At 50.9% G+C, this 12,531-nt stretch overlaps 1 protein-coding gene across 2 annotated transcripts; it reads right to left on the bottom strand.

The window, feature by feature from the left end:
• Positions 1-853: 853 nt before the first annotated feature.
• Positions 854-5,756, bottom strand: mych (myelocytomatosis oncogene homolog). 2 transcript variants are annotated; one of them, XM_073059989.1, is made up of 3 exons: positions 5,513-5,756; positions 3,644-4,104; positions 854-2,008 (listed from the first exon to the last, which is right to left on the bottom strand). In XM_073059989.1, the coding sequence occupies exons 2-3, from the start codon at positions 4,089-4,091 to the stop codon at positions 1,494-1,496; spliced, it is 963 nt and encodes a 320-aa protein (XP_072916090.1). In that variant the 5' UTR covers positions 4,092-4,104; positions 5,513-5,756; the 3' UTR covers positions 854-1,493. The 2 variants fall into 2 exon arrangements, with proteins under 2 accessions (XP_072916090.1, XP_072916089.1); XM_073059988.1 differs by having other exon boundaries at positions 4,938-5,756.
• Positions 5,757-12,531: the final 6,775 nt, after the last annotated feature.

Genomic DNA, 12,531 nt, shown 5'->3' on the forward strand with positions numbered 1-12,531 from the left:
ACCCAGGACAGTCCAACAGACACTCTCTGACCCGACCCGACCCAGGACAGTCCAACAGACGTTCTCTGACCCGACCCGACCCGACCCAGGACAGTCCAACAGACGTTCTCTGACCCGACCCGACCCGACCCAGGACAGTCCAACAGACACTCTCTGACCCGACCCAGAACAGTCCAACAGACATTCTCTGACCCGACCCGACCCGACCCAGGACAGTCCAACAGACACTCTCTGACCCAACCCAGGACAGTCCAACAGACATTCTCTGACCCGACCCGACCCGACCCAGGACAGTCCAACAGACACTCTCTGACCCGACCCGACCCAGGACAGTCCAACAGACACTCTCTGACCCGACCCGACCCGACCCAGAACAGTCCAACAGACATTCTCTGACCCGACCCGACCCGACCCAGAACAGTCCAACAGACATTCTCTGACCCGACCCGACCCGACCCAGGACAGTCCAACAGACACTCTCTGACCCGACCCGACCCAGGACAGTCCAACAGACACTCTCTGACCCGACCCAGGACAGTCCATCAGACACTCTCTGACCCGACCAGACCCAGGACAGTCCAGCAGACACTCTCTGACCCGACCCAGGACAGTCCATCAGACACTCTCTGACCCGACCCAGGACAGTCCAACAGACACTCTCTGACCCGACCCAGGACAGTCCAACAGACACTCTCTGACCCGACCCAGGACAGTCCATCAGACACTCTCTGACCCGACCCAGGACAGTCCAACAGACACTCTCTGACCCGACCCAGGACAGTCCATCAGACACTCTCTGACCCGACCAGACCCAGGACAGTCCAGCAGACACTCTCTGACCCGACCCAGGACAGTCCATCAGACACTCTCTGACCCGACCCAGGACAGTCCAACAGACACTCTCTGACCCGACCCAGGACAGTCCATCAGACACTCTCTGACCCGACCCAGGACAGTCCATCAGACACTCTCTGACCCGACCCAACCCAGGACAGTCCAACAGACACTCTCTGACCCAGCCCATGGCACAAATGCTGATGGCCAGGTGGTGGGGTCTGTTGAATCCCCTCGGCATTCCCAAGGAGAGGGGAGATGCTGACACGACGTGAATATCAAGCAGCAGGACATTTGCTAAGGTAGAGGTTTAACCACATCAGTGAACGAATCCTGAGCACCCCCATCCACATCTGCATCCTCTGTGCGAAAGTCCTTGGCAGGGCCAATGGTAGACAGAAGCATTCAGATGTAAATATTGGCACTTTTCAGTACGCCTCTAAACCTGGACAAAAGTGACATGGTTGAAGACAGAAAGAAACACAATCCACACAGAGAAGCCAAGTCCCTGCCTGGAAGAAACAAACTCCTGTTGAGAGGACGGTGAAGCCAAGGCTGGGACTCCTGAGCCAAGCACCAGGTGAGGCAGCGTCCCAAATATTTGTGTCCATGCAGCAGAAAAGTGAGAGGAGGCTCAGGGCAACAGCACACGCTTTCTCTTACTTGGCCACCCGGCGGAGCCGCTGGAGTTTGCGTCGAAGCTGCTGCTGCTTCCTGTGCAGTCGGTTTCTATCGGCTTGCAGCCTGAGCTGCTCCCTCTGCAACTGCCCAATCAGTTCCGTGGCCTTCTGCAGGATCACCACCTTGGAAGCCTTGCTGTTGGTGGACAGATCGGGCATTTGGTCCCGAAGAGCCAGCAGGCAACGCTTCAACTCGTTCCTCCGTTGCCTCTCCAGAACATTATGTGTCCTCCGACGCTCCTCTTCCTCGATGTCCAGTCCCCGGGGCCTGAAGCTCGAGCCAACGGTCTTGGCCGAGTGTAGGCAGCCGTCTGCTCTGGCCCGTTTTGGCAGGGGTGACGGAGCAGCATAGTTGTGTTGCTGATGGACGTCCAGGGCGCAGTGCCTGACCGGGGACAGAGTCCGTGAGCAGGTCCCAGTAGTCACTTCATTGTAGACGACACTTTGCTCTGCTAGAGACAGCTTCTCAACATTGACCACATCAACCTCCTCATCTGCAAAGCACAGAAACAGGTCAGTGTGAGCACCTCCAGGAGCTGTTCAAAGTAAAAACCAAAACTAGCCATCCACATCCTCAGAATGGCCCTTCTTCAGTGTCTCTGACGTGACCTAGTGACGGGATACAGCCCTCTCCTCGTCTGAAAGAGTGAGGGGTTTGGTGGGAAACTCACTGAACTGAACCATGTTCCTTACTGGTGTCCAGCACCATTCTTCACTGGTGTTTCAGATTCCAGGGATCTCTCCCCTTCCTCTGGGATGGGGGTGGGTGGGATTGGTCAGGATCTCTCCCCTTCCTCTGGGATGGGTGGGATGTCAGGATCTTGCCCCTTCCTCTGGGATGGGTGGGATTGGTCAGGATCTCTCCCCTTCCTCTAGGATGGGTGGGATGAGTCAGGATCTCTCCCCTTCCTCTGGGATGGGTGGGATGAGTCAGGATCTCTCCCCTTCCTCTAGGATGGGTGGGATGAGTCAGGATCTCTCCCCTTCCTCTGGGATGGGTGGGATGAGTCAGGATCTCTCCCCTTCCTCTGGGATGGGGGTGGGTGGGATTGGTCAGGATCTCTCCCCTTCCTCTGGGATGGGTGGGATGTCAGGATCTTGCCCCTTCCTCTGGGATGGGTGGGATTGGTCAGGATCTCTCCCCTTCCTCTGGGATGGGTGGGATTGGTCAGGATCTCTCCCCTTCCTCTGGGATAGGTGGGATGAGTCAGGATCTCTCCCCTTCCTCTGGGATAGGTGGGATGAGTCAGGATCTCTCCCCTTCCTCTAGGATGGGTGGGATTGGTCAGGATCTCTCCCCTTCCTCTGGGATGGGTGGGATTGGTCAGGATCTCTCCCCTTCCTCTGAGATGGGGGTGGGTGGGATTGGTCAGGATCTCTCCCCTTCCTCTGGGATGGGTGGGATTGGTCAGGATCTCTCCCCTTCCTCTGGGATGGGGGTGGGTGGGATTGGTCAGGATCTCTCCCCTTCCTCTAGGATGGGTGGGATTGGTCAGGATATCTCCCCTTCCTCTGGGATGGGTGGGATGAGTCAGGATCTCTCCCCTTCCTCTAGGATGGGTGGGATTGGTCAGGATATCTCCACTTCCTCTGGGATGGGTGGGATTAGTCAGGATATCTCCCCTTCCTCTGGGATGGGTGGGATTGGTCAGGATCTCTCCCCTTCCTCTGGGATGGGTGGGATGAGTCAGGATCTCTCCCCTTCCTCCAGGATGGGTGGGATTGGTCAGGATCTCTCCCCTTCCTCTGGGATGGGTGGGATTAGTCAGGATATCTCCCCTTCCTCTGGGATGGGTGGGATTGGTCAGGATCTCTCCCCTTCCTCTGGGATGGGTGGGATGAGTCAGGATCTCTCCCCTTCCTCCAGGATGGGTGGGATTGGTCAGGATCTCTCCCCTTCCTCTGGGATGGAGGAGTGGGTGAGGTGTCAAATCCAACCCCAACAGAGTTCACTGGCTAAAATGCAGGCAGATCCCATGAGTTTGCGCAGCAGCGGAACGGTGTTTCCATCTGGAACCCTGCCCCACCCTCAGAGGTGAGAGCAGCCAGTGAAAATCTCCCCGGAACTGCAGCTGGGATACACACACAACCTGCTACAGGGAAACAGGCTGTTCTACTTCACTGCATACCTGAATCGGTCGGGAGCGGCTGAAGGCCCTCACAGGGAAATGGGGCCTCACTGTCTGGCTCCGGGTGCTGTGGTGGGGGGCTGAGTACTGGAGCCTGAAAGATCTGGGCCTCGATGTCTGCCAGCAGGGAGCTGGAGAAGGGCAGGGACTCGGTCAGCCAGTCCAGCTCAGCCTGGGCCAGCAGGCTGCCCCACACTCCATCCTGGGTGACAGACTCCAATTCCCACTGCAGGCCTTGCTCTACAAAGTCCTCGTCCTCCAGCAGCAGCTCCGACACCAGCTCCAGCTGGTCTGACTTGGAGGGCAACCTTGACGACTGGCCCTCCTTGGGCGACTGAGGAGGGGTGGGCAGTATCTGCAGCAGTTCCTCACAGTCTTGTGGCCAGCCTTCGGCCTCCAACAACGCAGGCAGCAGTTCCTCCAGCACAGCTGTGGTTCCTTGAGGCATGGTGACAGGGTGGCTGCAGGGGATAGACAGTGTTAGTCCAGCCTCATTGGAGGGTGAGGGATGAGTCCCTCGCGTGAGGGAGTGTTGGTGACGGTTAGAGTCATGGGGATGGGGGAGCTGTGGGTTAGGGAGGTGAGAGGGGTGGGGGAGTTGCAGGAGGGAAGAGTGAGGGGTGAGCCTGAGTGTGGGGGTCAGGGAGGAAGTTTCTGGAGGTGTCCAGAGGGGGTGGGGTCCTGCAATGAGCCTCAGGAAATCTCATTGGCTGGCTGTCTTGGTCAGCAGATAATTGGACTGGAGGAGGCCAATGAGTGGTCGAGGGGAGGGGCTGGTCACATCACCCGGCCCGCCCATCCTGCACAGAAAGATTCAAATGCAGACTGACACAGCCGGTCGGGCAGCATCTGTGGAAATGAGGACCAGACTGAGCAGTCCTAGCTCCAGAGTTCCACCAGCGGTTTGTGTATGCTTGTTGCTCTGGATTTCCTGATCTCTGTTTCCCCCACAACTCCCCTGCGGCGCTCCCTCACACACGGCTACGGCCGCCGCCCGGGGGTGGGGAAACTGCGCGCAGTGCCGGGACCCCGGCCCCACCCGTTCTCCGGTGGAAGCACTTCTAACGCCCCCCTCCCACCCCAGCACTAGTCACTCCCTCCCGTCCGAGGTGGAGACCGATCCCTCACTGACAACCCCACCGGGATGTTGTCCAGAAGCGCTGGACGGCCCCTGTCCACTCAGCCCATCACTGGGCCAGTATCGCGTCTGGATATGGCCATTGTGGCCCCGCGCACCCGGTCACGGATAGGATTCAGCCGGTGCTCGGGAGGATAGGGGAGGTTACACACTCACCGTCCGTGTCCGCTCTCCGGGGCTCCGCTCCGCTCCCGCTCTTTATTTGCGACTCCGCTCCCGCCAAAAGTGCCCAAACTCCGCCCTGGGGAGGGACCGTCGGAGCCCCGAGTCCTCCCCCTGTCCCACCCGCGGAGAGAGGGAGGCAGGGCTGGCTCGGTCTCCCGGGAGGGGCGGTCAGAGTCCCGTGTCTTCCGCCACCCGCCCGCCGAAAGAGGGCGGGGAGGGGGGTATTGGCAAAGTGGTGGACTGGTTACTTCTGCCAACCTCCCTACCCCCAAGACACCTCAGGATGGCGAGAATGGAGAGCTCGGACCCACACGGGGCGAGATTTGTGGGTTCGCTCAATGGTTGGCCGCGGAGGGGCGGGAGGGAAGAGGGTCAGCATTAGGAGAAGGAGAGGGGTGACGGGACCAGGTGAGGAGCTGATTCAGACAAACAATCTCCAGTCTGGTAACTGGTACAGAAGCTGTTCACAACTAAAGTCAGCTTTCAAATTTGTGTCTTAAGTGGCAAAAGTGCATGTGAAGTTGTAAAATAAAAACGTAAATACATTTGAGGAGACCAGAACCAACCTCACACAAATCCTTCAGGCATTGTTCCCAGGGTAAGAATGTTAGCATTTTGGGGTTAGTTTCCAGTAGCTAGTGGGAGAACTTTGTATAAACGGTAGTTAGACCACAGATAAAATTCTCTGTAATAACTTGAAGGTACAAGAGGAAGCAGAGAGGGTCCCGTCGTTATCAGAACCGAACTGCGAATGTGTTACCTTACTGGTTTAGAATTTCCACCTCACGTTGTAAATTACTGATGGATCTATTTGTCATTGTGATGTGTTCAGGAAACAATTTATTGAAATGCAAGTTAATTTTTTTCAAATTTGACCTTTCGCCTGAAGTTGCTCATCGCTGGAGGAGGAAGCACTTTCAGTGGGTGCATTAACAATACAGGAAGTTCCTGTGTGTCATTTTGAAAAGAGGTAGGCAGATTGGACAAATCCACTTTCAAAAGAGGCCGCAGCCATTTATTGTGGGGATTCCCAGCAGGCCTGATGACAGCTGAGGTCTCCAGAGCAAGAAGACATTGAATATGGACTGAGCAAGCACCAGCAGTCTGAATTTACACTGCAGTACAAACCAGGCAAGTTATAACAGCACAATAAGATAGGCCATTCAGCCCATCAGGTCTGCTCTACTATTCAGTCAGCAGTGATTTATTTTCAACTCCATTCTCCTGTCGTCTCTCCCTAACCCTTAAACCTCACAGTAATCAAGAACCTATCAGCCTTAAATATACCCATATACAACCGTATAACAATTACAGCACGGAAACAGGCCATCTCGGCCCTTCTAGTCCGTGCCGAACGCTTACTCTCACCTAGTCCCACCGACCTGCACTCAGCCCATAACCCTCCATTCCTTTCCTGTCCATATGCCTATCCAATTTTACTTTAAATGACAATACAGAACCTGCCTCTACCACTTCTACTGGAAGCTCATTCCACACAGCTACCACTCTCTGAGTAGATAATTCCCCCTTGTGTTACCCCTAAACTTTTGCCCCCTAAGTCTCAACTCATGTCCTCTTGTTTGAATCTCCCCCACTCTCAATGGAAAAAGCCTATCCACGTCAACTCTATCTATCCTCCTCATGATTTTAAATACCTCTATCAAGTCCCACCTCAACCTTCTGTGCTCCAAAGAATAAAGACCTAACTTGTTCAATCTTTCTCTGTAACTTAGGTGCTGAAACCCAGGTAACATTCTAGTAAATCTCCTCTGTACTCTCTCTATTTTGTTGACATCTTTCCTATAATTCGGTGACCAGAACTGTACACAATACTCCAAATTTGGCCTTAACCAAAGCCTTGTACAATTTTAACATTACATCCCAACTCCCATACTCAATGCTCTGATTTATAAAGGCCAGCATACCAAAAGCTTTCTTCACCACCCTGTCCACATGAGATTTCACCTTCAGGGAACTATGCACCATTATTCCTAGATCACTCTGTTCTACTACATTCATTATAATCCTTGAGCACCTCATTACCTCCATGCTGCCTATATTTATTGTGGATATCTCTCTTTTTCCTAACCAAGTTTCCAATATCCCTTGAAAACCATGGCTCTCTCAAACTTTTAACCTAACAGGAACATAAAGATTCTGTACCCTCAAAAGTTTACCTTTAAATGACCTCCATTTCTCTATGACATCCTTCCCATAAAACAAATTGTCCCAATTCACTCCTTCTAAATCCTTTCACATTTCCCCAAAGTTTGCCTTTCTCCAATCAAAAATCTCAACCCTGGGTTCAGTCCTATCCTTCTCCATAATTATATTGAAACTAATGGCATTGTGATCACTGGACCCGAAGTGCTCCCCAACACATACCTCCGTCACCTGACCTATTTCATTCCCTAACAGGAGATCCAACACTGCCCCTTCTCTAGTTGGTACCTCTATGTATTGCTGCAAAAAGCTATCCTGCACACATTTTACAAACTCCAAACCATCCATCCCTTTTACAGAATGGGCTTCCCAGTCTGTGTGTGGAAATTTTAAAATCTCCCACAATCACAACCTTCTGCTTACTACAAATATCTGCTATCTCCTTGCAAATTTGCTCCTCCAATTCTCGCTCCCCATTAGGTGGTCTATAATACACCCCTATAAGTGTTACTACACCTTTCCCATTCCTCAATTCCACCCAAATAGCCTCCCTAGACGAGCCCTCTAATCTATCCTGCCAGAGCACTGTTGTAATATTTTCTCTTACAAGCAATGCAACACCTCCCCCTCTTGTCCCTCCAATTCTATCACACCTGAAGCAACGAAATCCAGGAATATTTAGTTGCCAATCACACCCCTCCTGCAACCATGTTTCACTAATAGCTACAACATCATATTTCCAGGTATCAATCCATGCTCTAAGCTCATCCACCTTTCTTACAATGCTCCTAGCACTAAAATAAATGCATTTAAGAAATTCTCCACCTCTTACTCTATGTTTATCTCTAACAGTACAAAGAACTTTACTGTCTTCTTTCTCTTCCTTCTCCCATACATCTGTTCCTACACTCTGGTTCCCCTCCCCCTCGTATCTAGTTTAAATCCACTACAGCCTCTCTAACAAACCTACCTGCAAGAATATTTGTCCCCCTCCAGTTCAGATGTAAACCGTTCCACCGGAACAGGTCCCACCTTCCCTGGAAAACTGCCCAATTATCTATAAATCTGAAGCCCTCCCTCCTGCACCATGTCTTCAGCCACATGTTGATCTGCACTATCTTACTATTTCTAAACCCACCTGCATGTGGCACTGGTAGCAATCCTGAGATTGCTATCTTGGAGTTCCTGTCCTTTAACTTGGCACCTAGCTCCCTAAACTCACCTTTCAGGACCTCCTCACTCTTCCTACCCATGTCATTGGTCCCTACATGGACCACGACATCTGGCTGCTCACCCTCCCTCTTGAGAATACTGAGAACTTGATCCGAGATATCGCGAACCCTGGCACCAGGGAGGCCACAGACCATCCGGGATTCTCGATCTCTTCCACAGAACCTCCTATCTGCCCCCCTAACTATTCAATCCCCTATCACTATTGCTCTCCTCTTTTCCCTCCTTCCCTTCTGAGCTGAGGGTCCAGTCTCGATGCCAGAGACACAACCACTGCAACTTGATCCTGGTAGGTTGTCCCCACCAACATTATCCAAAGCGGTATACTTATTGTTGATGGGAACAGCCACAGAGGTGCTCTGCTCAATCTGTCTATTCCCCTTCCCTTTCCTGACAGTCACCCAGCTACCTGTCTCCTGACTCTTAGGGATGACTATCTCCCTGTAACTCCTGTTTATTTCTGCCTCTGTCTCCCGAAAGATCCAAAGTTCATCCAGATCCGGCTCCAGTTTCCTAACACGGTTTGTCAGGAGCTGCAGCTGGATGCACCTTTTGCAGGTGTAGTCATCAGGGACAATTGTGCTCACCCTGACTTCCCACATACCGCAAACGGAGCACTCAACTGCCCTAACTCCTGCCTCCATTACCTACTCCTAAGGTAATTAAATCAATTAAAGGAACTTACCCAGCCTTACCTCACTTGGAGTGAAGTTTGTACTCAGCCTCTGCTCGCCGAAGCCTCTCGATCCAAAGCCTTCCTACTCTGTCTCCTTCTACTCCGTCGTCCGCTCCGTTAATCTGCTCGCTTTTTTCCCCAATGACCTGGCCTTCACAGCTGTCCAGGGCATTGAATTCCACAGATTCATCTCTCCTTAACTGAAGAAATTCCTCCTCACCTCTGTTCTAAAGGGATATCCCTTTTTTTCTGATGCTGTGCCCTCTGGTTCTAAACATTCATACCGATGGAAACATCCTCTCCATGGCCACTCAGTCTAGGCCTTTCAGTATTGGATAGGTTTCAAAGAGAATCCCCCCACCACCTCATCCCTCATCCTTCTAAAATCAATTGAGTACAGGCCCAGAGTGATCAAACTCTTCTCATAGGCTAAGCCTTTTGCTTCTGCAATTATTATTGTGAACCTCCTCTGGATTCTCTGTCAGGCTAGCACATCCTTCTTTACATGCAGAACCCAAAATTTCTCAAGATGTCCCAAACACTATCTGACCAATGCCTTTATATTGCCTCATTAGCCGATAGCTTTGATAATCAAGTCCTCTCAAAATGAATGCTAACATTAGACCATAAGACATAGGAGGAGAATTAGGCCATTCAGCCCATTGAGTCTGTCCCATCTTTGCATTTACTTTCCTTGCTACCAACTCAACCTCAAATTGCCCTTTAGGAAATCTTGAACTAGGACTCTTCGTGCCTCTGATTTCTGAATTTTCTCCCACTTAGAAAATAGTCCACACCTTTATTCTTTCTACTGGTCCATAGCCACACACTTCCATACACTGTATTCTATCTGCTACTTCTTTGCCCACTGTCCCATCTTTTCTGAGTTTTTTTTTCCTTATTTGGAGATTCAGTGTGGACTAGGCCCAACCAGCCACACTGCCCAGCAACCCACCTGTTTAACCCTCACAGAACTAGATGAATGACCAATGATCCTACCAACTGGTACATCTTTGGACTGTGGGAGGAAAACTATGCATTCACCAGGAAGAACATACAAACTTATTAAAGACAGTACTGGGAATGAACTCTGATCCCTTGAGCTGTGATAGCATTGTGCTATCTGCTACACGACCCGGGGGCTCAGATTCTGAGTCTGTGATAACATCTGCAAAATTCGCCTTCGTTCCAAAATTGATGTTTAAAGTAAGAAGTAGTGGAACTCCAGTGGGCAGGGCAGGGCAGGGCAGGGCAACAGGCAAAAGGCGAGGGAAAAACAAAAGGCAAAACAAGGCAAAACAGAAGGCAAAAGGCAGGGACAAAGGGAAAAGGAAAAAAGGCAAAAGGGTAGGCAAGGGAAAGGGCAAAAGGCAAAAGACGAGGTTAAAGGGAAAAAGAAAACAGCAGGGCAAAAGGCTAAAGACAAGGCACAAGGCGAAAGGCAAAGGGCGAAGGGCAAAAGGCAAGGGAAAATGGCAAGGCAAAAGGCGAAAGAACATAGAGTAGTACAGCACATTACAGGCCCTTTGGCCCACAATGTTGTGCCGACCCTCAAACCCTGTCTCCCATATAACCCCACCCCCCCCCACTTTAAATTCATCAATATACCTGTCTAGTAGTCTCTTAAATTTCACTAGTGTATCTGCCTCCACCACTGACTCAGGCAGTACATTCCACGCACCAACCACTCTCTGAGTGAAAAACCTTCCTCTAATATCCCCCTTGAACTTCCCTCCCCTTAACTTAAAGCCATGTCCTCTTGTACTGAGCAGTGGTGCCCTGGGGAAGAGGCGCTGGCTTTCCACTCCGTCTATTCCTCTTAATATCTTGTACACCTCTATCATGTCTCCTCTCATCCTCCTTCTCTCCAAAGAGTAAAGCCCTAGCTCCCTTAATCTCTGATCATAATCCATACTCTCTAAACCAGGCAGCATCCTGGTAAATCTCCTCTGTACCCTTTCCAATGCTTCCACATCCTTCCTATAGTGAGGCAACCAGAACTGGACACAGTACTCCAAGTGTGGCCTAACCAGAGTTTTATAGAGCTGCATCATTACATCACGTCTCTTAAACTCTATCCCTCGACTTATGAAAGCTAACACCCCATAAGCTTTCTTAACTACCCTATCTACCTGTGAGGCAACTTTCAGGGATCTGTGTACATGTACCACCAGATCCCTCTGCTCCTCCACACTACCAAGTATCCTGCCATTTACTTTGTACTCTGCCTTGGAGTTTGTCCTTCCAAAGTGTACCACCTCACACTTCTCCAGGTTGAACTTCATCTGCCACTTCTGCATCCTATCAATGTATCTCTGCAATCTTCAACAATCCTCTACACTATCCACAACACCACCAACCTTTGTGTCGTCTGCAAACTTGCCAACCCACCCTTCTACCCCCACATCCAGGTCGTTAATAAAAATCACAAGAAGTAGAGGTCCCAGAACAGATCCTTGTGGGACACCACTAGTCACAACCCTCCAATCTGAATGTAGTCCCTCCACCACAACCCTCTGCCTTCTGCAGGCAAGCCAATTCTGAATCTACCCGGCTAAACTTCCCTGCATCCCATGCCTTCTGAATAAGCCTACCGTATGGAACCTTGTCAAATGCCTTACTAAAATCCATGTAGATCACATCCACTGCACTACCTTCATCTGTATGCCTGTTCACCTCCTCATAGAACTCTATCAGGCTTGTTAGGCACGATCTGCCCTTCACAAAGCCATGCTGACTGTCCCTGATCAGACCATGATTCTCTAAATGCCCATAGATCCCATCTCTAAGAATCTTTTCCAACAGCTTTCCACCACAGACATAAGGCTCACTGGTCTATAATTACCCGGACTATCCCTACTACCTTTTTTGAACAAGGGGACAACATTTGCCTCCCTCTAATCCTCTGGTACCATTCCTGTGGACAACGAGGACATAAAGATCCTAGCCAGAGGTTCAGCAATCTCTTCCCTTGCCTCGTGGAGCAGCCTGGGGAATATTCCGTCAGGCCCCGGGGACTTATCAGTCCTAATGTATTTTAACAACTCCAACACCTCCTCTCCCTTAATATCAACATGCTCCAGAACATCAACCTCACTCATATTATCCTCACCGTCATCAAGTTCCCTCTCATTGGTGCAAACCGAAGAGAAGTATTCATTGAGGACCTCGCTCACTTCCACAGCCTCCAGGCACATCTTCCCACTTTTATCTCGAATCGGTCCTACCTTCACTCCTGTCATCCTTTTGTTCTTCACATAATTGAAGAATGCCTTGGGGTTTTCCTTTACCCTACTCGCCAAGGCCTTCTCATGCCGCCTTCTTGCTCTTCTCAGCCCCTTCTTGAGCTTCTTTCTTGCTACCCTATATTCCTCAATAGACCCATCTGATCCTTGCTTCCTAAACCTCATGTATGCTACCTTCTTCCATCTGACTAGATTCTCCACTTCACTTGACACCCAACCATTCTTTATCTTCCTCACCGGGACAAATTTATCCCTAACATCCTGCAAGATA

This window comes from Hemitrygon akajei, chromosome 11 (assembly GCF_048418815.1).
Source record: "Hemitrygon akajei chromosome 11, sHemAka1.3, whole genome shotgun sequence".
NCBI classification, from domain to species: domain Eukaryota; kingdom Metazoa; phylum Chordata; class Chondrichthyes; order Myliobatiformes; family Dasyatidae; genus Hemitrygon; species Hemitrygon akajei.

What these genes read in the sequence shown, in the direction of transcription:
- mych (XM_073059989.1), bottom strand. Translation starts at nt 4,091, where the DNA reads ATGCCTCAAGGAACCACAGCTGTGCTGGAGGAACTGCTGCCTGCGTTG. An exon ending in GCCGCTCCCGACCGATTCAG is followed by an intron (nt 2,009 to 3,643) that starts GTATGCAGTGAA and finishes TGTGCTTTGCAG; the next exon opens with ATGAGGAGGTTGATGTGGTC.